Consider the following 25,440-nt stretch of genomic DNA (forward strand, 5'->3'; position numbering starts at 1 on the left):
ATCCTTGGTAAGGCTGTGGTGTTCAGTTTGGGAGTATAGTAGTAATAGTGGCTAACATTTACTATTATGTGTCATGCACTATATGAAAAAGTATCCTTGCAGCAGCCCTACAAGGAAGGTGTTATTTTTCCATTTTTCAGACGTTGAGTAATTTGCTTAAGATTATGGAGCCAGCAAATGATAAAGTTTAGTAGTTGGGAGCAAGAAGTAGGTAGGAGGAGATGGCTACATTGTTCATTTGTTCATTCCAGCAACAAATACTTTACTGAGCATCTACTCTGTGTTGGGCATTTTTCTAGGATACAGGGATGGGCAGAAACAGTCCCTGCTATCACAGAGCTGAGTCTCTAGAGGACGAGACAGACTTTAATCAACAGTCCTCCTAATGAGCATACAGTTATAAACTGAGACAAGTTCTCCCAAGATGAGGAACATGCTTCTCTGAGATTGTCGCACAGAAGAGTCTGATCTGGGTTGAGGACTGAGCAGAGTTGAAGAGTGAATGAATACAAGTTGACTAGGTGAATGGGCTCAGGGGTAGAGGAGACAGCGGGGGCAGAGGGAAGGGGTGTTGGAAGCCTCGAGGAAGAGCAGGATAGCACGTCTGCGTGGGGGAAGCAGCCTGGTGTGCCTGTGTCCGGCCCCTGTCCTCTGAGCTCTCCCCTCTCCTCCTCCTTGCACGGGAAGATTAAGCTTGGTGACTCTCGGGCCGTTAGTTCGGTGTTCGAAGTTCTTGGTTTTTATCATCAAGTGCCTTTTTATAAAGTCTCTGTCCACATGGCAGAACAAAGGATGGGTTATAGAAATGAGGTTCTTACACTCCGAGGACATAGAATTACTAACCCAGAGAGTAACAAGTGTTTGTAAACGGATAAATTATATAATAAATATAACTCATAGGTGCAGAGAGGCCTCCTCGTGTGTGTGTGTGTGTGTGTGTGTGTGTGTGTGTGTACTCCAGAAGCATTTGAGGTGGGAGGGACTAAAGAGGTTGTGTGGACTTTTTTCTGCCTGACCCGTGGGATTCTTTTTACAACATCTACCTCTATTTGCTATAGCTCCATTTTGATATCTTCAATGGCATTCTGTTTCCTTCTGGGACAGATTATGTTAGGAAAATATGGATGTTCCTTATATCACACTGTAATCTATCTTCTTATCACCTTCAGGACCCCTTTTCCCAGAACAGGGTAGAAATACCTCTTCCCCTGAGGACCCAGATACCGCTGAAGCAGCTTCTCACTGTGCCCGTTGCTGTGGCTGCAGCACCTGCCCCTACCAGCATCCTGGGCAGCCCTCTGGCTGGTGAAGGAAGCTGGCTCCCCGACCATTCCCCATCCACCCCCACTTTTGTGTCTTCTCTGATCCCAGAGCACCCAGGGCTTTGCACCTCATTTTCTTTCTCCTCATTCACTCCCCCTTTATTTGTATTTGACTGTTTGATAAGATGTTTGCACAGGGCCCCAAGTGATTTAAATCATTTGGTAACGCATGACTCCTGTCAATGGAACCCCTGATCTAGCACCCTCTGCGCCTTTTTATATTTTAATGGCACACCCCCACCTTCCCACTAACCTTGAAATCCAGAAATCTCAGAGTGCTGTGTATCTCCTCCCGTTCCCTTTCTCTTACGTCAAATGGGGTGCCAAGCCTTGCAAATTCTTACCCCCCTGCAACAACTTCAACCTTGGCTTTAGCTGATGCCTCTTAGGCTTGTGTCACTGTAGTGGCTTCCTGCCTTCCTTCCCTTTTCACTTACTCCTGTGACTTTGCTTGTCCCCTCTCCCACTCCTAGAACCTTCTCCCTGTCAGTAAGATGGGGCTGGTAAGAATACCTGTCTCACGGGGTTGTTGGGAGGGGTAAACAGAATACTGCATAGAGAAAGCTTAGAACAGTATATAGAGAGTTCCTAGAACAGAATGCCTAGGCACATAGTCGTGCTGGGGAGGGAAGTGATAGGTATGAGTATTATTATTACTGGCCCCCTGCAATCCTTTGCCAAATGTACCATCCCCCAAACACTCATTTCATCAGGCCCCACCCCTGCCCAAAAGTCTGCAGTCTCCCCATGGTCTATGTAGCAGTGGTTCCTAAAGTGAGCATGCAAGATGAATTGCCAGGGTGTGGGAAGAGAAAATTCTGACTTCTTTTATGTTTTTATCTCATTGTTTTAAATTTTCTACTTTTGGAGTGTGTTTTCACTATATAGTTTTGAATAAAGGTACCTTTATAATTCCCATATGTGTATAATGTAAGTGTATACTTTAATAAATAAATGAATATACATGTATTAGAGGTATGTTAAAAATATTTTGCTGATAAGGGAGTGCAAGCAAACGAGTCTGGAAGGTGAGGTCCAGACCGTGAGCCTGGCGTTGCCCTGAGGTGGCCCCAGCCTGGCAGCCCCGACTCACCTCCGCAGCCCTGCCTCGTGACCCTCCCTCTCTCCACCTGCCCCACCTTGTGCCTTTGGATTTCTGTCGTTGCTTATCCCCTCTCCCCACTCCTGGAACGTTTTCCCTGATCTTCCCATTTTCTTTTCCTTTCCAGAAGTTCACCTTAACTCCACTTGTTCCATCAAGCCTGCCGGGGCAATTCCAGCTTGGAATGCTCCCTCCAAGCTCCCTAGACAGTCTTTGTCAATACCACTCATCTGGCCTCGTTGTTTTCTCCATTGCGTTGGGACCCTTGGCCATGTATATTTCTTGGCTCCCTAGTTATTCTGTTAATTTTCGCATGCGTGTGCCTTTAAATTATATTTTACTTGCTGACTTTATTTTGAGCTGTTTTTCATTTCTCCCATTTATCTGGAGACACATACCTATACTCGTTGGATGGCATTAATGTATCTATTTTTTGTCACAGTAATATATAATTATTATTTAATCTAAGGTAGATTCATTTGTCATACATTTGGGATCTGAATGTCCTTGGATTTGCCAGCTTGCTTCAGCTCGAGGCAGACATTTATCTACAGTGCATTAATGAACATCTTTCGTATGTGGATTCATTGTTTTCTTTTGCTCCAGGTGACCTAAAAAATCGTAATCCTTGTGTTTAATGCCTTTATTTCACTGCTTATAGTTCTGAGGTCTGCATGGTCTCTTGGGAAGGAGGCCATTCTAGTGAGGAAAGCTGGGTGGTACACAGAACATATCCATTTAATCTGAGTTTCCCCCCCTCCTCAAACACTGTCAGAATGGCTGTTTCATCAGCCAGGTTTCATCAGTTTGTGACAGCAGCTCTGCAATCATTGGATCTGCCATTGGTCTTGGAATCAGAAGACAGAGGATTTATAATTTGCTTTTACCACTGGCTGGGTTTTTCTGGACTTGATCAAGTCACTTAACCTCTCAAATCTCCTCTGTAAAATAAGCTTAATAATCTATACTTCACAGAATTTTTATGAGGATTAATTGAGATATTGTCTGTTAATGTGCTGAGCTCCTGGGAGGTGGTCAATAAATGTCTGTTTAAAGGAAAAAGAAAAGAGCCTCCTCTGTCCCTGTGAGCCTTCTGATGCAGAGTATATTTTGGGGAGAAGCAGACAGACAGCTTCAGGGAGTGTACCTACCTGACTGCACAAACTTAGGTCGGAACCCAAAGGCTGGCCATCCAGTCAGCCTGGTTGTCTGTAATAAAATGTCTGTGGCCTCCCCAGGGAGCATGAAGATTAATTAGTTCATCTTTGTAAAGTGCTTTGAAGGTGAAAAGTGCTACATAAGTGGAATGGTTGAATTGTTATTGGAAATGTAATCGTGGTAGCACCATATTCTGGCAGTCTTGCCTGTCTTGGACATCAATAATCAATAGCAGAGGAGGTTCTAAGATGTTTTACTTGATAAGAAAGGATTCACGGTGGGGTTTGTGATAACATAATTCTTTCTGTAGTCTTGCAGTTAGCAACTTGCCAGTTCTTCTCAGCAGAGGAACGCTAGGATCCTTTAAGAAGTAACAGTCTCATCCTCTGGCTTCTTGGGAATCTCTCTGCTAAGGCAGTCTGGTTGTAAATCCCAGCCAGCTCAAGCAGAGGGACAGTTTGCCAGCTTGGGATGCTTTGTGGGTCCTGGGCACATGAGCTTTTTTGGGGGCTAATCCTACAGAAGTGAAGCAAGTGTGTTTATGCAGTGATTTGGGCCAGTGTGATAAACCAGTACAGAGTGGTGCCATGAGCTAGTAGAAGGAGTGTGGCTTAACTGTGTGACCCTGGGCTGGTCACTCCTTTGAACCTTAATTTTCCCACCTGTTAAATGGGATCCTAGTAGTTGATGAGTACAGTAGTAAAGGTGGATCAGAGGAGGGAGGGTTTCACCCGTTCTGTGGAGAATTAAGAAGTCAAGAAAGGTTTTGCAAAACTGGTGGTCCATGAGCTGGACTCTGAAGGTTGAGCCATAGTTTATCAAATGAATGATGTAAGGAAAGGGCATCCATGGCAAAAGGAATAGCACTTGTGAGGCCATGAAATAACACATCTGAATGGACCCTCTCCCTGTTCTTGTAATATATATGGTACCCCATGGGTTGCACAGACTTTGTTCCCTCTTCGAGGAAGCCTGGAAGAACTTCTTGGTGTCTATTTTGGTGTCCGTGAGCAGATTGATCCTGAGGACTGTATCCCTGCAGAGCCCTGTACCCCTTCAAAATTCTGACATTTCCCCTATGAGTCTCTGGTTGTTTTTTAACTGACACTATAAACCATATGTTGAATGTGGGACCAGATGAAGCTTTGATACTAAACACAGAGTATGTAGTAGATTTGTCTAGAATTTAATATGCATTACTTGGTGTTTTGTCTCTTAAGCAAAGTTTCTCTTTGTTAAAATAAACATGTATAAAGAATTTATACAGCGCACATGGTTATGCATATTTATTGCAGAGAATCTGTTAATAATCTATGCCTCATCAGATTTTGCATTTCTGTTGAAATAACAAATGTGGCACTTGGTACAGCTGAATAAGTTTGGTGAATTCTCTCTTATCTGGGAGAAAAAAGGCCATTTCTTTTTTTCAAACTTCATTTTCTTCATTCGTCTTTAGCACTGGCCAGCTTCCCAGATGGTGCATCTGGGGGACTGAATGCTTTTCTGGCTGTAAATGATTTTGTCTTTTTTTTTTCCTTCTCTCACTCCCTTCCCTCTAGCACACATAGGCACTCACCTTGGGACTATTAGAATTGCTCCTGTGGGTAAGAGCATAGACTCTGAAAGGTCCTCGATGTTACATGGAGGGAAAAACACATGAAACTGGCCATTAATTGAGCTCAGAGTAAGGCCCTGAGAGACTGTGGCCTGGGGCAAGTCCGGAGCCTGGGGAACCTCAAGGTGGCCGACAGAGGGCTCTGGATTGGGTGAGAGGGAGGGGAGCCTGAGAACAGACATCCTCTGTCCCTGCAAAGTACAAGGAGGGTGTGGGGGAGGGGAGAGGGTGCATAGGCCATACAATGCCCTTGAGGTGTTCTCTGTGGCCATGTCCATATCTGTTAAAATGCAGGAACCCAACCTGTAGAAGTAGCCTCTGTTGGAATCCAACTTTGGCACTCAGCCCTTGTTTGATCTTGGTTAAGTCATACATCTCACCTCTCTGAACTTCAGTTCCCACATCTATAAACACGTGAATATGCACACTTTCTTTACAGGAAGATAGGAAGGCTCCTGCTACATAGTAGTTGGTACCAAAATTAATGATCATACTTTCTCTTGTAATTCTTCGCTTACCCATGAGAGCACAGCTGTGGAATATAGCCTTAATTCAAATAATTTTTTTTTCTTTTTTTAGAAACTGGCAAGGTGTTTACCTGGGGCCGAGCAGACTACGGTCAACTGGGGAGGACATTGAAGTCTCATGAAGGCTGGAAACCAAAGAAGCAGGATCCATCCCTCTGCTGCTCCAGGCCATCAAAGAGCACACCTTCCTCTCTGCATTGCTTAACGGGAGCAACTGAGGTAGGAAGTGACCTCTTTCCGCAGAGGTGATGCGTTTCTTTTCCTTATCTTTCAGGGGAGCATTCACTGAGAGCCTACCTGTGTGCTTATAGTTTAGGCCTTATGGTGGGTTCCATGCAGAAGCCTGAAGGGGTCCTTGCTTCAAGTTGCTCGGGTTTAATATGGTAGAAAAGGCAGTTACCTGGATACCTGTGCCGCAGGGTAGACTGTGTGTGACTCCTTCAAAGGTTCCAGGGGCTCTGGATCCACTTCAGAGAGTGAGAGATGAGTTCAGGGTACAGGACTGGGTTCGGCTTTGTGGAGGACACGGCTTTGAGCTGTGCCTTGGAGGATGGGGAGACTTGAGCAGGCACTGTGAGGGAGAGGAGGACTTTCCAGTGGGCACAGCAGCTGGAGCAAAGTCACGGGAGTGGGAAAGGGAAGAAAGTGTTTGGGGAGCACTGGTAGTTCTGTCTGGCTGGAGCACGGTGTGTCTGTGGGGCTGAATATGAAGTAATATCAGAAGGTTGGAACCTGATCAGAGGGGCCGTTAATACTAAGCTGAGTATTTTGCTCTTCTGTTTATATTTCCCAGTGTAGAAAACATGGTAGTTCAGTTGTTTATTCAAGCCCCTCTAGTTCCCTGAAATGTCTTGGATTTCTGTATTTAAGGCAGGAGTCTTAATTTCTCCAGGGTATGTGTTTCTGTTACTAAATTTTATTTTACTGCTGTCCTTAAAAAAAAAAAGAAAAAGAAAGGGCTAGGTTTTTGAGAAGAATGGGGATGGCCACTCAGGAAATGTGCCTCTGAACCCAAGTTGGCTTAATGAAGGAATTCAGCCTTCATTCAGTCTGTCAAAAAAAAAATTAGAGCTTCCCTGGTGGCGCAGTGGTTGAGAGTCTGCCTGCTGATGCAGGGGACACGGGTTCGTGCCCTGGTCCGGGAAGATCCCACATGCCGCGGGGCGGCTGGGCCCGTGAGCCATGGCCGCTGGGCCTGCACGTCCGGAGCCTGTGCTCCGCAATGGGAGAGGCCACAACAGTGAGAGGCCCGCGTACCGCAAAAAAAAAAAAAAAAAAATTAATAAACTAGTGAGACTTCTGTAATTAGCATCAGACTAATTACAACCCTCTCCATACCTAGAGGGCTTCCCTTCCCCTGGGGCCTGCCTGGCCTCCTCCTTCCGGGTATGTAGGACGGTTCTCAATTTCTGCCTTACATCCCAGCCCTGGTCCTCCTGGGCCTTTCCTTGGTGCTGGGTTGAGTCTGTCAGTCTGTCTGTCTCTTTTTCTTTAATTGTAAAGGCACTGAACAACACCACAAGGACAATTTAGACATGGTAATACTAGTAATAAAACCACCCATAATCTTACCACCCTAACACAACTATATTCCTTTTCTGCGTATACACATGTACATACCTTACAAAGTTATAGTGGTGGCATTTATAATGTTTTCTATTCAGTGGTAATTTATTTTATCACAAATACTTTGTTTTGTCTTGGTCTTTAAAGATCATTTAAAATGGCTGTATAATATATGATTTGAAGATTCTGGGATTTTCCAAGTCATTCTGTGAATGTTGGACATTTAGATCATTTCCCTTTTTTTTGGTCACTGTAGTGAACTCTGCAGTGAATACCCTGTTGAACTGTTTCTTTAAGGCAAAATCTTGGGAATGAAATTGCAGGGGCAAAGGCCATGAGCATCTTCATGGCTTTTGCTGTATTTCTCTAGATTCTGTTTGAAAGAAGTTGACTCCAGTGAAAGAGGGAACGCATTACTTAAGCTAGTACTGTCTGCTTAGTGAGGGAAGGTGCTGAGAGCTTGATATATGGTGCTTTAGACTCTTTAGCTTTCCTTTTCTTTCCCAGAACACTTAAGACTTTGTGGTCAGGTAGCACAGCAGAGGCATAGAGGCTTCATGGGTTTTTCTGAATCTCTGGTTTTATTGGTAAGATGAGGGTAATAATACCTACCACAGGAGGTCATCGATGAGGATTACATGCCAAGTTCTTGGCACTCTCCAGGCACTCAGTAACTCTTGGGTCCTTTCTCTTCTTCCCTTTGGAACCTTTGAATGCTGTGTGGTGACCACACTGTGCAACACTGCAACAGACATGGCCAGTGTAAGCATATAGCCAAAGAGCCTCACATTGATGTGACTTAAATTATTTAGCTTCTTGGCAGGGCAACGTGAGGAGTCGGCTTGAGCCCCGAGCCCTATGGCAGCTTCATTTTCGTGCTCCCCTCCATCTGTGCTCTGGCCCCTGGGGAGCTGGTGCTCATGTGTGTTCTCACTGGCCTCACTGCAGGCTCAGACCCAGGCTGTTTCCTGCTGGTAGATTGGGTCTGGGAATGCTCTCTGCTGTTCATGTCCCGGTCTGGCCTGTCAGGCAACTATTTGCTGGAGGGCCAGAGCTATAAGCTGCTAGGGGTGCGTTCACCTTGGAAAAGACAAGAGCTGTGCTAAACTGTGTGATACCCTGGCAGGAGCTTGGCCAGGGAGGTGCACAGACACCTGGGGAGACAGGAACAGCCTTGGACTAAACTGGTAACCTGACCTTCAAGGACCTGAGTGTCCCATAGCTGGCCAGTTACCTTCTTCTATATCCAGGGATAAGCAGAGGGAGGAGTGAGCTGTCTGGGCTGAGGCCTCAGATAGGATGTCTGCCCAGAAGGGTCCAGAGAGACAGCCAAGTGGGAGGGGAAAGCACAGGTAGACAGAGCTGGACTGTGGTATGACCAGCCCTTCCCATGAACAAAAGAAAGAAAATAAACACAATGTTACCTGGTGGTTATTATGGTCCAGGCAGCATGCTAAATGCTTTACATATATTCTTTCCTTTTCACAGTAAGCTTGGGCACAGGTGTTATAATCACTGCTTTAAGAATAAGGAGACTAATGGGTAAGTCACTGGCCTTGGATCACATACTAGGTAAAGAGTGGGGCTGGGGCTTGGACTTGAGGAACTTGAAGCTCACGTACGTTCTGTATGGATGAAGTAACGGTGCATATGTACCCTCACCTGCACGAAAGTTCCGGGAGTCAGGGTCTCTGATTCCCTGAGAGTCTCAGTTCTTTTCTTCTGAGCCGTGTCTCATCTCTGGCCTAAGAAAGACTGAGATTTTAAACCAGACGGGCCTTTGTTCAATGTTCTTACGGTGCTGAAGACTGAAGATTGTATGTTTTGTGCACTGTCAGCTTTGCCTTAGGTACTGGCCCTCTCTAGCCCCTCTTGGAAAATTCCAGGGAGAGCACCGTGGTTGGGATTACCCCCATGCGCATGTCAGGGCAGGGTGCGTGTGAACGCACTGTTCGTTTGCTCTCTGACAGCAAACATACACACCAGCAGCTTTTTGCTTTCCAAGCTCCTGGTGGGGTGCTCCCTGGCCATTTCCTGTGGAACATTGGCTCTGAAGCAGCTACAGCAGGGTATCTGGTGTGTTAGTGGGACCATCAGGAGGCCTGGTTAGTGGGACCATCAGGAGGTCAACAGCCTCTGGGGGACAAGGTCTGGATTGGGGGTCAGAAGGCCTGGGTTCTAGCCATGGTTCTGCCCTGACTGGGTGAACTTGGGCAAACCCCTTTCCTCCTTACCCTTAGTTCCCCGATACGTAGCTTGAGGTTGTTAGACCAGGCGATTCCTATAAAGTTTCTCATAGATCTAAGAGTCCCTTCCATCTCTGATTCTTATTTTATGGAAACGATCACTACTTAAATTTGTAATGACTCCTGCCTCTAGAGTCCCTTGGTGTCATAGCCAAGATCGCTCAACCCCAAGCTGCTGGCTCAACTTTGGCAGACCTGGGAATGTTAACTAATCTAGAAGTTCCAGACTTCAGTACCGCTTGAGCCTTGCTCTGCCTCTTCGCCTTGGCTCTGTTCTCTGCCCTTGTTCCTTGTCCCCAGGGCTTCCTGTTCCATCTTAGGTCACTGGGACTTAGTATGATGCTCCCACCTGGCCCTCCCAGGACTTGCAGTTTGGCTTTGACTCCCGTCCCTGTGGCTGTGACCTTATTGCCGGGAACAGGCAGACCTTGGTGACTCTACCTTCCTGGATTCTCCTCCCGCCACCCCCTCCACTGGCTCTGTGCCTGCTGTCCCACCTGTGTGCGTGTCTCCTGGGTTTACCCCCTTCTTGGCTTTGGGTTCTTGTCCATTCCTTGTCAACCCAGTGAACATTGGTTGACACTTACCATACACTTGCTTTGACCACACACTGGTGGTGGGTGGGGAAGTGGATACAAAGATAAAGAATAATCTTTGCCCTCAAAGAACTTCCACGTACGTAAATAAATTCCTTACCCTATAGAGTGAAAAGTGCTGTTAGAGGTGTGGACGAAAGGCTAAGGGAGCAGTGAAGGTGGAATAATTTATTCTGAAGACACTAACAAAAAGAAGTGTTTGGACTGGGTTCTTAAAAATGAGTAGGAGTTTAGCAAAGGGAGAAGGACATTCCAGGCAGAGGGGACAACACGAGCTGAGGCTGTGAATCTGGATCTGCTTTTAGCTCCTGGTACAATCGGGATGCCTGTCCCTTCCAGTGGTCCAGCCTAGTTTTGTAGTCTGGCTGCCTGTTTCACCTGCCCCATCACTGCCATCCATCCTTCTGATAGGAGTATGTCTAAAGGAAAATAACTCTTGCATACGTTATCTCTTTTGATCCCAGGGTGATGCTGTGAAATAGGCCAGAATAGGAATGATTACCCTTATTTTATAATTGAGGAAACTGAGGCCCAGAGAGGCTAGCTGGGAATTAGGAGAAGACCTGAGACAAAGAACCTTCCCGGTGTTTCTGAGAACCTTGCTCTGGGCTCAGTCTGCAGCCATGGTCCTGAGTCATGTTCCTGGTTTGAATTCTGCCCACGTTTGGTTGAGGAGCACCAAATCCCAGGCAGGGAGCTCAGTGCACACGTGCACGTGTGTGCATACACGCAGCCATTGGAGCAACAGCAGGAAACGTGGAAATAAACTAGAGTCGAACCAGGGATTGGGTAATTGTCAAGCCCAAATGCCACCAGCCCTCATTTTGCTGCAGGACTAAAACTGTTTGTTGGAGAATCAGCCTGTGCACAGGGTCTAAGTGAAATCTGTCAGAATGAGTGGGAAAGAAGCTATTTTTAGTTTGCAGAGTCACTCACTCCGCTGTGTTAGCTGAGGTTTGAGCCAGTCCCCTACGCTTTCCACAGTGTTATTTCTGAAGGAGAAATACCACTGGAATGCTGTGTAAAACACATTAATGAACCTGGAAGTTTCCAGGGTGTCTTTGTCCTGCAGCTCCCTCGGAAGGCTGCCTTTCCTGAATGACCTTCCTCCTTTCCTATATTTAATGCATTTCTAATTTTAAGTTTGTGTCAAGACTGTGGGACTTCAGTGCCCTAAATAACACAGAAATCTACCACCAGCGATCAGCTGAGTCCGGAGGGCTCTGACAGATGAACACAACCTGAAAAAGCCTCCCCAAGTAGCTCTCTGGTAAGTATCCGCAGCATCATCGCTCTTCTCAGAGGGGCAGTAGGCCTCTGAGACCACGGCGGCCAGGCTGCCCAAACCTTCCAGGTGTAGTGGTTTCAGAGGCCTCCTCAAATGGGGTGGCAGTGTTCATCCAAACACGGTTTTGCTGGAGATTAGAGAAGCTAGCACATCTGTGCTGTAGCTGCTGACCTAACGGGGAGAAAAACACAAAACAAACCTCAAAGCAGGGGACTGGATTTGTCCGTGTGAACACTCAGGAGAGAGAAAGAGCCACCAGCCAGGGCTGTTTTGTTTGAAAGAGATGGTAAAGCATCTGATACAGAAGCATTTATTTACTACCTGCTGTTTTCTTTTATTTGTATTTATCATCTCTTCTCACTGAAACATAATATCCAGGAGGGCACGGGCCCTCGTCATCTTATTCAAAGCTGTGTTCCCAGTGTCTGGAATAGCTCCCGGCACCTCATAGGTGCTTAGTGGATGTTTACTGACTGAGCACATGAGAAAGAGGTGGTCTCAGAAGGTGAGACCCTTTACAGCTCCTCTTCTCTCTCTCTGTCGCTGTAGTCTGTGCCTCTCAATCCCAGGCCAGTTCCGGAATAGGCATTTCCATGTTCTCAGGCATTTGGGCATCAAATGTCATGCAGAGCCAGAGGACAGGCACCGATGCTGCAATGTGCCCGAACAACCCGGAAGTTTCTTATGAAGTCTGTTGATGGTGAGGCTTCTTGTCCTTTAGTGCTTTCCAGTTTACCAAGTGCTTTCACGCCTATTCATCTTCACTTTTTCTTCTTTTATCTGGAAAATGCTTATGTGTGCCCGTCTGTCCGAGCACAACATTCGCCGAATGTGGGGAGCAGAGAAGAGTGGGACGGATCCTGTCTTAGGAGCTTGTGAGCTGATGGCAGAACTAAGATAAGTTCATTGCAGGACAAGCAGAATGTGACAGAGGCTGTGAGAGAGTCTGACATTGAAACCATGTTGATCCCATCCCTTCCCCTATCCTTGGGGACCTTTTCTTTCTTGCACTTTTAGTCCCTGTGGTTCTGTTGGACTCTGCAGGGTTGGGCTCAGGGCGGTTGCGGTGGAGGTGGTGACTGGAAAGCCTTCCTGAGTTGGAAGCTTTGACATTAAATTAGTTCTCAAGGGAGCTAATGTGAAGTAACAAGGCAATCTTGGCAAGAACTTGCATTGAGAGGAAAGCAGAGGAAGAGCAGCCAGATAGAGACTGAGTATTGACAAGAGAGGGAGAAAGCAAGCCAGGAGCTGCAGTGTCGCAGAAGCCGAGGGGATTTCAGCAGGGAGGTCAGGGAGCTTGGAGACTGAGACAAGACCACTGGCCTTGGTGTTGGGGAGGGGTGGTGACGCTTCTGAGAGCAGCTTTGAAGGACATGGGGCGAATGAAAGGGTGAGGAGAAATACAGGCTGCAGGTGCAAACAACAGAATCGAGAGATTCGGTGGTCAAAGGAGGATGGGGACAAGCTCAGGAACTCGAAAGGAGAGCTTGGTTCAAGTTGGTTTTGTAAGCCCGGGGAACCTGAGGTGGGTCAGAAGGCTGAAAGCAAGGATTAGAGAGAGGGAAAGAAAGAGAGAGAAAGCTTCTGAGGACAGATGCAAGAGGGAGGCAGGATGGCTGGAGCAAGGCCTCCAAGGAGATGAGGGAGAGGAGGGAAATCACCGTGAAGGGGTTCGTTCTGACAAGAAGGAAGGATTCTTTTCTTTCAGGACAGGAGCAAAGAGAAAAGGGGATATGGGAAGATGGAAGCTTCCGGGTGGAGAAGAGCAATCCTTTCACTGAAGTGTGTGTACCCTTTGTCGTCATGTTTTATGTTAGTTTTATTTATTTATTCAGTAAATGTTTACTGCATCCTACTGTGGGCAGCACCGTACAGTGTGCCAAGAATTCACAACAGAAAGACAAAGTTGCTGCCCAATGCTGGAATACCGTGTTTATTAGCAATACAGTACTTATTAACATGTCCGTCTCTAAATCAAACCTAGAGTCTTTTGAAGGCCCACACTGTCTTATTTATCTTTGTATAATTAGGGCCAGGCTCGGTACAGAAGTAAACGATCAGCAGAAGTGTGCTGAAACCATGTGAGAGCGCCTGTTGGGTGGCTTAAATCTTCCTGCTTAGATTGAAAGACAAATTGTCTGCCTGCGTGTTGAGGTTACTGCAGGGAGGCCTCCATGGAGGGGCTCGTTTGCTTTACTCTGTAGTGGGTGCATCCAGCACAATCTGGTAACTGCCTGGAAACGGGAGAAGAAATATTCCATTACTGGCTCTGATCCCTGAGTGGTGGGTAGAGCAGATGTTGCTGCCCTTATTCTATGGAGGTTCAAAGAGAAAGCTGTCATGAGCTTAAGGTTATATACTACATGGCAGAACAGGGACTTGAATCTGGCTCTCAGAGCCCTCCTTCTTCTCATAGCTAGCCCTGTGCACCAACAGCTCCCTCTCTGGGCAGTTCTGATCAGAATGTGGCCCTGGGCCCTGGCTTTGGCTATCGCTGCATGGTAGTTGGGTCTGACGGAGACCTGGTAGCACTCTCCAGACTCGTAATCTGGGTCATTGTCTTATGAGGAAAAGCAGCAAGGAAAGGACTGGTGTCAATGAGGACTGGGACAGAGACATTGACTCATGATTGTGGTAAACCCTAGTGCTTGCTAGAGTTGGAGGTGTGATGGACAGAGGCTTGAATGTGGAGTGAGACCAGGGTTGGAATTTCTGCTCTGTCACCGACAACTCATATGACTTTGGGCCAGTCAAAACCTCTCCAAGCCTTAGTTTTCTCGTCTACAAAATGGGAGTACTAATATCTGCTTTACGTTGCCTGCAGAGCAATTGAAAGATGCAAATAAGCTATAAAAGGGCTTTTATAAACTCTAAAGGGCTGTACAAAAGAGTTACTGTTGGGTTCATGACAAGTGAGCCACTCTATGCTTCAGACACAGGTTTTATTATAAGTCTGAATCAGAGCTGCTCTTCTGTCTTAATCACTTGAGATCTTAGGAGCTACAAAGAACTGTCCTGGATTTTGTGGTAAATACTTCTTAGAATCAGAACCAGTGAAAATATCGGAGGCCAGGTGCTTGGTAACCCACAGCCAATCTCCACGCAGGGCCGGGGAGGGTGAATTCCTGTCTTTTGAGGTAGCCATCAGCATCAACAGCAAGGATGTCTCCGGTGCTTCCTCTCAGCGGCAGAGGAGACTCATCAGCGCTGATTTAAACTCCAGTGACCTCGTGTGTCACCACCGTGCTCTGCAGCATTACGACTGCCCCAGGCCTTGCCCGGGGTCACCCTGGAGTTGACCAGCTGTCTTTTGTTGGCTTTGACCTTGAAAGCAGGGCCGTCCCAGGGTGAAAGTAAATCACGCCAAGGTTTAGAGTGAAAACAGAAGCCAACAGAGGCTTCAAAGGAGGCTGCAGTGGTTTGATGAGAGAAATACAAGGTCTGTGAAGGCTGAGTGAGCTGTAAGTGAATCGATTGGCCAGGGCACTAAAACTGCCTCCATCTACACCACTGTTCCCCTAGCTTGGACCCCCATTATCTATTGCCTAGTGACAGTGACCACCCCTCAGTTGAGAACCCCTTGTCTCTAGTTTGTGCACCTTCTAGCTAGGTGCCCCCACCCAGCTGCCAAAATGATGTACTAAAATATAAATCTGATCATATTATGCTCTTATTTAAAAAAAAAAGATTTTAAAAAATATGGAGGGAAGTGGGCGAGGGATGGATTGGGAGTTTGGGATTAGCAGATGCAAACTGGTATGTATAAGATTCATAAACAACAGGGTCCTACTGTATAGCACAGGAACTATATTCAATACTCTATGATAAGCCATAATGGAAAAGAATATGAAAGAGAATGTATATATGTATAACTGAGTCACTTTGCTGTAAGCAGTAATTAACAACATTGTAAATCAACTATACTTCAATTGAAAAAAAAAGAAAATACAGGAAGCATTTATTCCCACAATAAACACTTATTGGAAAGGTACTATATGGAAGAAACTTAGCTGAGCCTTCTGGAAATAGAGGAGAATAAGACCCAACCTCTGCCCTCAAGAGGTAGGAGAAACACACAATCCCTAATCTCCACAGCTAGTTGTGCAAAGAATGCAGTTATTAGAGTGTGACTGTAGGCCTTGTTCACCACTGTGTCTCCATCACCTTAATTAGTGCCCAGCACACAGTAGGTACTCAGCAAATAATTATTATAGGGATGAATGTATACCTTTGCTTTTTGGCCTCCCATCTAGGATGATGTCTATAATCTCGGGCTTGTCATAAAAAGCTCTTCTTGATACCGCCCCTGTCAATATCCAGCCTCACCTTCTACCAGTCTCTCCCTTGCACCTTGCAATACATCTGTGTCAAACCAACGAAATCGTCATGTTGTTTGATACTTCTGGGTCTTTGATTCTTCTGGTTCTTCTTCTGGTTCTTTCCTTTGCCCTTGGCTGCTTGGACAACTGCTCCCCGCCCCCCCCCCCGCCCCCCGCAACAATGGATAACAAGGACGATGTCTTATATTCATCTCAGTATTCCTGCCATTCAGCCTAACAGACCTGCCTCTTCTTTCTTTCTCAGTTTTTCTTTGCTTGGTGCCGTTACCCCCCTTCCTTGACTCTTGTTGGACTGCTGTCCCTGAAGCCCTTTTCCACCTTTCCTCAACCTCCCTTGTCCCTGAGACCTCTTGCGATTCCAGATCTGGCATTTGGTGGGGGTGGGCTGCTGGAGGCCTGGCTCCTTGGCTGTGATGAACCCTGGCCTTCCTTTTGCCTTTCTTAAATGCTTTCTCCCTCCCACACTGACCTCTCTTCCAGTTCCACTAGCACAGGAACCCTACCCTGAGCAGAGCCTGGATTTTGCCAGTCTCATTGCCCGGGGCCTGGACTCTGTGTTCTGGACCCCTGGTCACTGTTCAGGACCTTGTTCTGAATTCCCCAGTAGAGTGCCAAGTGTTTGATTCCAAGGGTTATTGCTGCTCAGAGCTTCCTGCTTGGAGGCCTTCTTTGATATTGGCAAGGGCCTGAATCAAGCCTCTCTCTGCCAGACCCCTTTGGGTACGTTATATTGAATGGCTGCCTTAGGAACCAAGCCTGTAGTCACCCCTCTTCCCCAAAGGTAATCCCATCCAGTTCCAGCCTCTTCTTGGCCTGCAGTGTCCTGAGCCTCTGAGGCCTTGGCTGGTAGGCGCCCCACGAGGTAGATAAAGAGAAAACATTGCTCTTGTCACTTCCAAGGAAGCAAACCAGGCCATGCTTTTGGCATGTAACCTTCAGAACCCGAAGACCGCAGGCCGTTTGGTAGTGGGACCACCAAATTATGACTAGAAGGAAGAAGTTAGTCTTTGTATGATTGTGTAATTTCCTTCTGTGATGTAGTGGTTCTCTCTGTGGGAACACTGTCAGTGCTGGTGGCCACCTCCTGCATCTGCAGATTGCTCTTTGGATGAGAGCTGTTTTTACTGGATGCCTGGTGTCATCCAAGATGGGGGGTACTGGCTGTGGGTAGCAGAAATGGAAGGAATCAGAGATGTGAAAATAGCAGCTGCTGCGACAATCAATCAACAGTGAAGCTTCTGGCTTTTCAGAGGGGCCAGAAATGTAAGGAGGAAGGAAAGCAGGAGGCAGAGTGGGAGCCACTAATAGGTGCTGGGAGGCTGCTTGTAGCTGCCATGAGGACCTTCCATGGGCCACTTCAGGAGACTGAGCTGGCTGGGGACAACTGCTCATGGTTGCTGAACAAAATGTATGTGTTGTTGTAGCTAGCACTCCCAGGATTGAGTGAGGAAAGTTCCTCACTTTAGAATAATAATTTAGTCATTCTTGAGTATCTTCTCTGTAGTTTTATTTCCATGTGATCCTTTTTGTGTAAGATTTTTTTTTTTTTTTTACTAGCCTGGAGCATGCACATCATTTGACGATAGAGTCTGTGTGAAGGAGCAACCCATAGAAGAAGGACTTGGGAGAATCAAGTGACTTTACATTGTCGTTTGATTCTTGGACAAACTGCTTTACTTCTCTGAACCTCTGATTTTGCAACTGTCAGATAGGATACTGCTTCTAGGCCTGCCTCTGCAGGGTGTTGTCAAAATGATTATGAATATGAAAGCATTTTATAACCGTGAAGCAACAAACAAATGAAGTTAAGTTGGTTGACTTCTCTGTCATATGCAGTCTTCTGTGGGTTTTCAGGAAACTTCCATTTCTTGTAGCTCTTTGCAAATTGTTGTCAGTTATTAAAGAGCTGGAGTTTGATATGAATCATTTCCATGATTCTTGTGTTCCTCTTTATCCATTATTACCTGTCAGTGCATTTGAGCATTGGACTTGGAAAGTGACAACAGGGAGGACATCTAGAGTCCTACAGCTTTCTGAATGGGATGTGACTGATGGTATAAATCTCCTACAGGTAAGAGCTGAGGACTTGGGAGCAGAGAGATCTAGGGGCAGTGTCAGGGAAAAGAGTTGTTGGCCAGGTTTCTTGAGTCTTTGGCAGAGCTTCTTAGAGGAGTTGAAATTTAAAGGCTGAGGGAGACTGAGTTTGGTGGGTGAGAAGATCAAGGCTTTTCAGTCTTCTGAAGGATCTATAGGAAGAAGCTGGTTCCTTCTGAGATGATAAACCTGGTGATGGTATTGGCAGGCTTGGGTATGAGCACAGAGGTTGGCAATTAAGAAAGTCTTGATGGGGAACATTAGGATTTTTAAGAAATAATAATAATGATAGCTCCTATTTGTTGAACATTGACTATGTACCACACATTGTGCACTGTATAAACATCACTTTCAATTCTTACCTCATTTCCATGGAGCAGGGTACATCCCAATTTTGTAGATGAGGAAACCAAAACTTGGGGAAGTAACTTGTCTGAGGACACAGCTAGGGAGTGGCAGAGATAACACAGTGGCAGTGTCCTGGACTAATGGACATCCAGGTGACTGGATGGTGGTTGTTCAGGCTTGAGGGCAAAGAGGTGACTGAGAATGGTGCTCACCACCCCCTCCGAGACATCCAGATGGTGCCCGAAGAGGTAGAGCCTGTGACAGTTCCTTCTCCCCTCTTTGGTGTCTGGGCACAGACTAGGGGAGGTGAATGGTTTTCTTTCACCAGAAACTCCCACTTTAAAGCTGGGACAGTGAAGTGTGCCTTTGAAGAGTTGAGAAAGGATATTTTAGTTCCTCATGGTCCTTTCTTGGGCTTCTGTTTCCATTCATACTGGCAACAGGGATGAGTTTCGTAGTATCTCAATCCCAGCCCCCTTACCTGCAAATCCAAGTTGTACCACTTTACAAGGCTCAGATTAGAGCTTACCTAGTTGATTCTACTTTGGACAACTCCAGTTGCCATTTCAAATATAAACTACTTGAGGGCAGGTACCATCTCTTGGTTGCAGTTGTGTCTTTTGTGCGTGGCACAGTGCCTGTCAGAAGGCAGGTGGTTGAGATTTGTTGCAGAATTGAATGGAAACCTCTCCTCACCTGTTACTATTTGATTTTGCTCTAGCATCTGAGCACCTTGTGTGTGGTCGTCTTCCAGAGGATAGCATATGGTGCTGGAGAGTGGGCACTGTATTTTAGGATTTGGGGGGAATGTCATACCCTGAAGGGCATGGGGCAAGGGGCTAGGTCACACAGCAGGCACTTGAAGAAGCCTCGGGGATTTGAGCTCCACCTACTCAGAAGCAGGCTTGGAGAGGTCTGCCGGCGGTGGGGATAGCTGTAGGTTGCTGACAGAGTTGTGATATATTCGTTCTGGAAGGAGAGGAATGGAAACAGAATGCTGACTCCTCCAGTTGTCTCAGCTTGAGGGTCATAGAAATATAAACATCTTTCTCAGTCCGCAGTGCTCCATTCCTCAGATGCCTATTTAAGGGGAAGAGCACAGAGGCAAGAAAATGGTACATTTCCCTTTGCACCCCTCAAGGTGAAATTTCTGCTACTGTTTGGGGACTTGTGGGAGCAGTTCCGTAGTTACTGCTGTACAATGCATTTATCATTCTGCTCCCCTGGCACATTTTGCCAAGCTGCATAATTTCCCCGTTCTTTCCTACACTCACCAGCTCCATGATGATGATGCGTGTGGTGGCCGAAGCCTTCCCGATCGGAGTTTGCGGTGTAGTGGAAAGAGCAGTGTCTCAGCTAATAATGATAGCGGGTAGCATCCACCAAGTCCCAGTGGGGTGCCGGGGTCTCTGCTAAACACTTTCTAGACATCGTCCCTTTAATCCTCGGGACAACTGAGCAGCATTGGGATTATTATTCCTCAGTTTTTAGATGAGGAGAGTGAGGCTTGGGGGTGGTCACTTGTCCAAGGCCACATGGCTAGTAAGTGAGAGAGTTGTGATTAAAATCCAGATCCTACTGCAAAGCCTATGCTGTGAAATACCAGGATTCCATTTCAAACTCGAATGTTAACTCTCTGTGGGACCTGGGGTCAGAGACTCTGCTTCCTGGGCCTCAGCTTTCCAATCTGTGTAATGACAAGCAATTCCAAGGGTTCTTCCAAAGCTCTGAGGCCACTAACATTCTGGTTTAGTTAGAACTCTTCCCTATCCAGATTTCTTTTTAGCTTTAAGATTTTTTTGTTTGTTTTGTTTCGTAGTGGCAGGCTAGTTGCTATGCATTAATTCCACAGTAACAACATTAATAGCAGGCAGTTAAGAGTATACATTATATAAAATAGTATGGATCAGTACTCTCCAGTAGAACTTTATATGATGATGGAAATGGTCTGTATTGGTCCAATACAGTAGCTGGTAACCACAGCTGGCTGCTGAGCGCTTGAAATGTAGTTAGTGTGACAGAGGAATTGATTTAAAATTTTATTTTATTTTAATGAATTCAAATTTAAATACCCACATGTGGCTAGTAGCTACTGTATTGGACAGTACAGGTATAGATAGTATAATAATATAAAACCAAATAAAATATAGATTCTTCCATTCACATCTCATCTTTAATTTGTCTCCTATATTCCACCTAAGTCTTATGATTTTCATGTTGATTTTTCCAGAGGTCTAACACTTGATATATTATTACATTTGTATTATGCTTTCAACTTTCAGCATACCCAAACATACAATATTGCATCATTTTTTTCCTGCCTGTGAGGCATATGGAAAAGATGGATAGTGTTATGCATTTCACAGATAAGGAAGCTGAGGTACAGAGGGTTAAATATGCTACCAGGAGCTAAGTAAATACTTTTTGCATGAATAGGTGACTTACCTAAAGCCAGTTTTGGAGCAGTAGAACCAGAATTGGAAACTTAGGTCTTCTGATTCTCAGTCAGAGTTTTCTTTAGTTTTCGTATCACTGGTGGGCCAAGCATGGAGAGATTCTGCTCATTAGAGATAATTCTTTTAATGTTATGTGGGGGACTTTTTCTTTTCATTTGATGTTTTTCTGTACTATTTGATTTTTAACTCCATATAGGCATCATCTTAATTATAATAATAAAATAGATATTTGGAAAAATTATATGAAATGCTATGAGGCTGCATATTGGAGCTGTTCCTATTTTGTAGTTGTGAGAACTGTCATGCTAGTCAAACAGAGAGGCAGGTTTTCCATGTGTCATCTGTGGTCAGAAGAGGGTTGAATCCCATCTTGATTCCATTTCTGGTAATGGTGGAGTAGTTCTTTTGGACCAAACCCCACAGAAAGCAACTGTAAACTCAGATAAAATGTAAAAAAATAACCACCCGAAGGAAGTGGAGAGTGACCAAAAGCAGGCCCATTCTTCCCAAGTGTCAAGGTCCTGAAAGTCAGGGACAGACTGAGGAACTGTTCCAAATTGAAAGATTCTAAAGAGGTGTGGCAACTAAATGAAACATACAGTTGTGAACTGGATCCTTTTGTTGCACAGGACACTAATGGAACAATTGGTGAAATCTCAATGGAGTCTGAAGTTGTGTTGGTACTCACATACCAGTGTTAATTTTTTAGTTTGTTTTTTTGTTTTTGGCCACGCCGCATAGCATGTGGGATCTTCGTTCCCTGACCAGGGATCGAACCTGCGCCTGCTGCATTGGAAGCTCAGAGTCCCAACCACTGGACCACCAGGGAAGTCCCGATTTTTTAGTTTTGATGGTTGGATTGTTATGTAGAGAGTGTTGATGGTTTTGGTCACAAATACACTAACATGTTTTGGAGTGATAGGGCATCAGTTTGGTAACTGGCTCAGAGATAGTTCAGAAAGAAAATGGAGAAAGAGAGGAAAGGAAATATAGAGCAAAGATGGTAAAATGTTAATATTTGGGAATATGAGTTTTCTTTATATAGTACTGCAACTTTTCTCTGCTTGAATTCATTTCAAAATAAAAAGATTTTAAGACTTCATGCTGAATTTCATCAAAAGCTTTCTGCATCTATGGAGATGATCGTATGATTTTTGTTCTTCAGTGTGTTAATATTATACATCACATTGATTTGCAGATACTGAACCATCCTTGAGACCCCACTTGATCATGATGTATGATCCTTTTAATGTGTTGTTGAATTCAGTTTGTTAATATTTTGTTGAGGATTTTGCGTCTGTGTTCATCAATGATACTGGCCTGTAATTTTCTTTTTTTGTGTAGTGTCTTTGTCTGGTTTTGGTATCAGGGTGATGCTGGCCTTGTAGAATGCGTTCGGAAGTGTTCCTTTTTCTGCAATTTTTGGGAATAGTTTAAGAAGATAGGTTTGATAGAGTTATGTTTGGTAGAATTCACCTGTGAAGTTGTCTGGTCCTGGACTTCTGTTTGTTGGGAGGTTTTTTATTCCTGATTCGATTTTATTACTGGTAATTGGCCTGCTCATATTTTCTATTTCTTCCTGATTCAGTCTTGGGAGATTGTACATTTCTAAGAATTTGTCCATTTCTTCTAGGTTGTCCATTTTATTGGCTGAATAATAATGAAAATTTGTGGGATGCAGATAAAGCAGTGCTTTTAGGGAAATTTACATACTTAAGTGCATATATTTGAAAGGACTAGATTCAGTGACTTAAGATTCCACCTTTAGAAGGTGGAAGAAGAAAAGTAAGCCCAAAATAAGTAGAATGAAGGAAACTATAAAGATAGGAGCAGAAATTAATGAAATAGGAAACAAAAAATAGAGAAAAATAATAAACCCAAAACAATTCTTTGAAAATATCAACAAGTATCTAGCTGGACTGATCAAGAAAAAAGAGAAAGAGATCACAAAATACCAGTATCAGAAGTGAAAGTAGGTGTATATATATATATATATATATATATATATATATATATATATATATATATATATATATATATATGGAATCCAAAAAAAAACAATAGAATGGTAGTTGCCCAGTGGGAGAAATGGGGAGATGTTGGTCAAAGGGTTCAGTTATATGGGATGAATAAGTTCTGGAGATTAACGTATAGTATGGTAAGTATAGTTAATAATACTGTATTGTATACTTGCGATCTGCTAAGAGAGTAGTGTATCTTAAGTGTTCTTAACACACACACACAGTAATTATGTGAAGTGATAGATGTGCTAATTAGCTTGATTGTAGTAATCATTTACAGTGTATATGTAGATCAAATTCCATTGCACATCTTAAATACATACAATTTTTATTTGTCAATTATACCTCAATAAAGTTGGAAAAAGTTTTAACATCCATTTGTGATAATAAATCTAATTCTGGCAAATTAGAAATAGAATGGAACTTCTGCAATCTAATAAAGGGCATTTATAGAAAGCAAATGTCATAATCAATAATGAAAAATTGAAAGTGTTCCTTTTAAGATCAGACTAAGGCAAGTGTGCCCTCTATCACCATTTTTATTCAACATTATACTGGAAGGAGGTTCCTAGTGAGTTCCATAAAGTAAGAAAAAGCAATAATAGGCTTAAAAATGAGAAAGTAATAAACCTGTTTTTATTCACAGATGACATAATCGTTGACATAGAAAATCTTAAGGAATCTATAAGATAACTTTAGATAGAACCAAGAAGTGAATTTAACAGAGTACAGAGTCAACAGTCAGAAATTGATTACATTTTTTATACAGCAACAACAAAAAATTGGAAGATCTTAAAAAATTATTTTACAATTATGTTACAAAGCATAATAAAATATTTAGGTATAAACTTAAAAAAAAATCTGAAAAGACTGTACATAAAAACTGTAAAACAGTGCTGTGAGAAGTTAAAGAAGACCTAAATAAATGGAAAGATAAATCACATTCATGGATTGAAAGACTCAGTGTTGTCAGTCCTCCCCAAGTTGACTTATAGATTTAAAGCAATCCCAATCAAAATCCTAAGAGGCTTTTCTTCTGGTAGACATCGACAAGCTAATTCTAACATTTATATGGAAATGTAAAGGACCTTGAATGTCCAAAGCAGTCTTGAAAAGGAAGAAAAGTTGGAGGATTCACATACCTAACTTGAAGATTTGCTATAAAACTACAGTATGTCAACAACAAAAATAAAAATAACTTGATTTAGAAATGAACAAAAGAACTTGAACAGGCATGTCTTCAGAGATGATATACAAATGGCCAATAGCATATGAAAAGATGCTCAGCATCACTAATCATTAGGGAAATGGAAATTAAAACCACAATGAGATACTACCTCATACCCATTAGGATAGCTACTATGGAAAAGAAAAGAAAAGAAAAAAAATAACAAGTGTTGGCTAGGATGTAGAGAAATTGGAACCCTCGGGCAATGTTCATGGAAATGTAAAATGGTGCAGCTGCTGTGGAAAACAGTATGGTGGTTCCTCAAAATATTAAAAGTAAAACTGCTATATAATCCAGCAATTCCACATATGGATATGTAGTCAAAAGAACTGGAAATGGGATCTTGAAGAATGTTCATGGCAGCATTACTTACAATAGCCAAAAGGTGGAAGCCACCCAAATGTTCATTGACAGATGAGTGGATGAGCAAAATGTGGTATATCCATACAATGGAATTATTACTGAGCCTGAAGGAGAAAGGAAATCCTGACACGTGCTACAGCAAGGATGAACCTTGAGGACATTATGCTAAATGAAATAAGCCAATCACAAAAAGGTAAACAGGGTGCGATTCCACTTATATGAGGTATCTAGAGTAATTAGAATAATAGACTGAAAGTAGAATCTTTATTCACTATGGCCCCAAACTGGGACCAGTCCAAGCATCCAGCAGTAGGAGAATGGATAAAGAAATGTAGTATATTCATGCAATTCAGAAGGAGCGAAGTGATACATCCAACAACATGGATGAAATCTCAAAAAAGTTCTGAGTGAAAGAAGCCTTATACAAAAGACTACATCCTGCATGATTCCATAAATATGAAATTCTAACAGACAAAACTAAAATCAATAATATATATTCAATTAGGTACATATTATCGTCTCTGTCTTACACATGGGGACACTAGAACTCAGAGAAGATAAGCACCTGGCTCAAGCCTGCACAGCAGGTCAGTGGCAGAGCTGGGCCTGCCGCCCAGATTCCCAGTCTCTTCCACTATCCCAGGTGGCCTTGTTAGCTTTCTGGGATATTAGTACATTGAGAAGAGTGCCAAGGGTGCGAGGTGGCTCAGTTTTCCTCCGACTCCTCTTTTTGGTCTGAAAAGTGGTCTTCCAGCTTCCGTGTGGAGCCTACTAGAATAGACTCAGTTGATTTGCTAGACCCCATTCTGCTTTCCTCTTCTTTGCTAGACTGGAAGAGGGAAGGAGCGGCCCGGGTGGAGAGTGTACTGTCTGCATTATTAGAAAGGTTTTCATAGGTCTCTTTCCTCTGCAGTTAACACCTTTAATTAAAAATAAAATGAACAAACAACTGTGTTCCTTCTCCTTTCCAAATATTGCTGAGAATCTTTGTGGCTTTGTTCTTGGTTGCATGTCCTGATGATGTCTAAGCACTAAGTGCAAATTGAGAAAGGGACTGAGAACGTCATTACCAAAGAGGTTTTCTCAAGGGGAATGACTGAATCTAGAATAGAACAGCCATCTGCTGCCAGATGGACAGGGCGCCACTGAGCTATGAATTTGACCCAGGGG

General features: G+C 44.1%; 1 protein-coding gene across 4 annotated transcripts in view; it reads left to right on the forward strand.

Moving 5' to 3' along the window:
* The window catches only part of SERGEF (secretion regulating guanine nucleotide exchange factor), a 226,381-nt gene that overhangs the window by 41,841 nt on the left and 159,100 nt on the right, over nt 1-25,440 (forward strand). For all 4 annotated transcript variants that reach the window (XM_089915079.1, XM_022555699.3, XM_089915081.1 and 1 more), the window contains one exon: nt 5,777-5,943. In XM_089915079.1, coding sequence (XP_089771205.1) covers nt 5,777-5,943 — 167 coding nt within the window. The remainder of the gene's footprint in view (nt 1-5,776; nt 5,944-25,440) is intronic.

Source organism: Delphinapterus leucas, chromosome 7, assembly GCF_059928025.1.
Source record: "Delphinapterus leucas isolate spDelLeu-1000000601 "Yukka" chromosome 7, BTC_Dleu_Yukka2, whole genome shotgun sequence".
NCBI classification, from domain to species: Eukaryota; Metazoa; Chordata; class Mammalia; order Artiodactyla; family Monodontidae; genus Delphinapterus; species Delphinapterus leucas.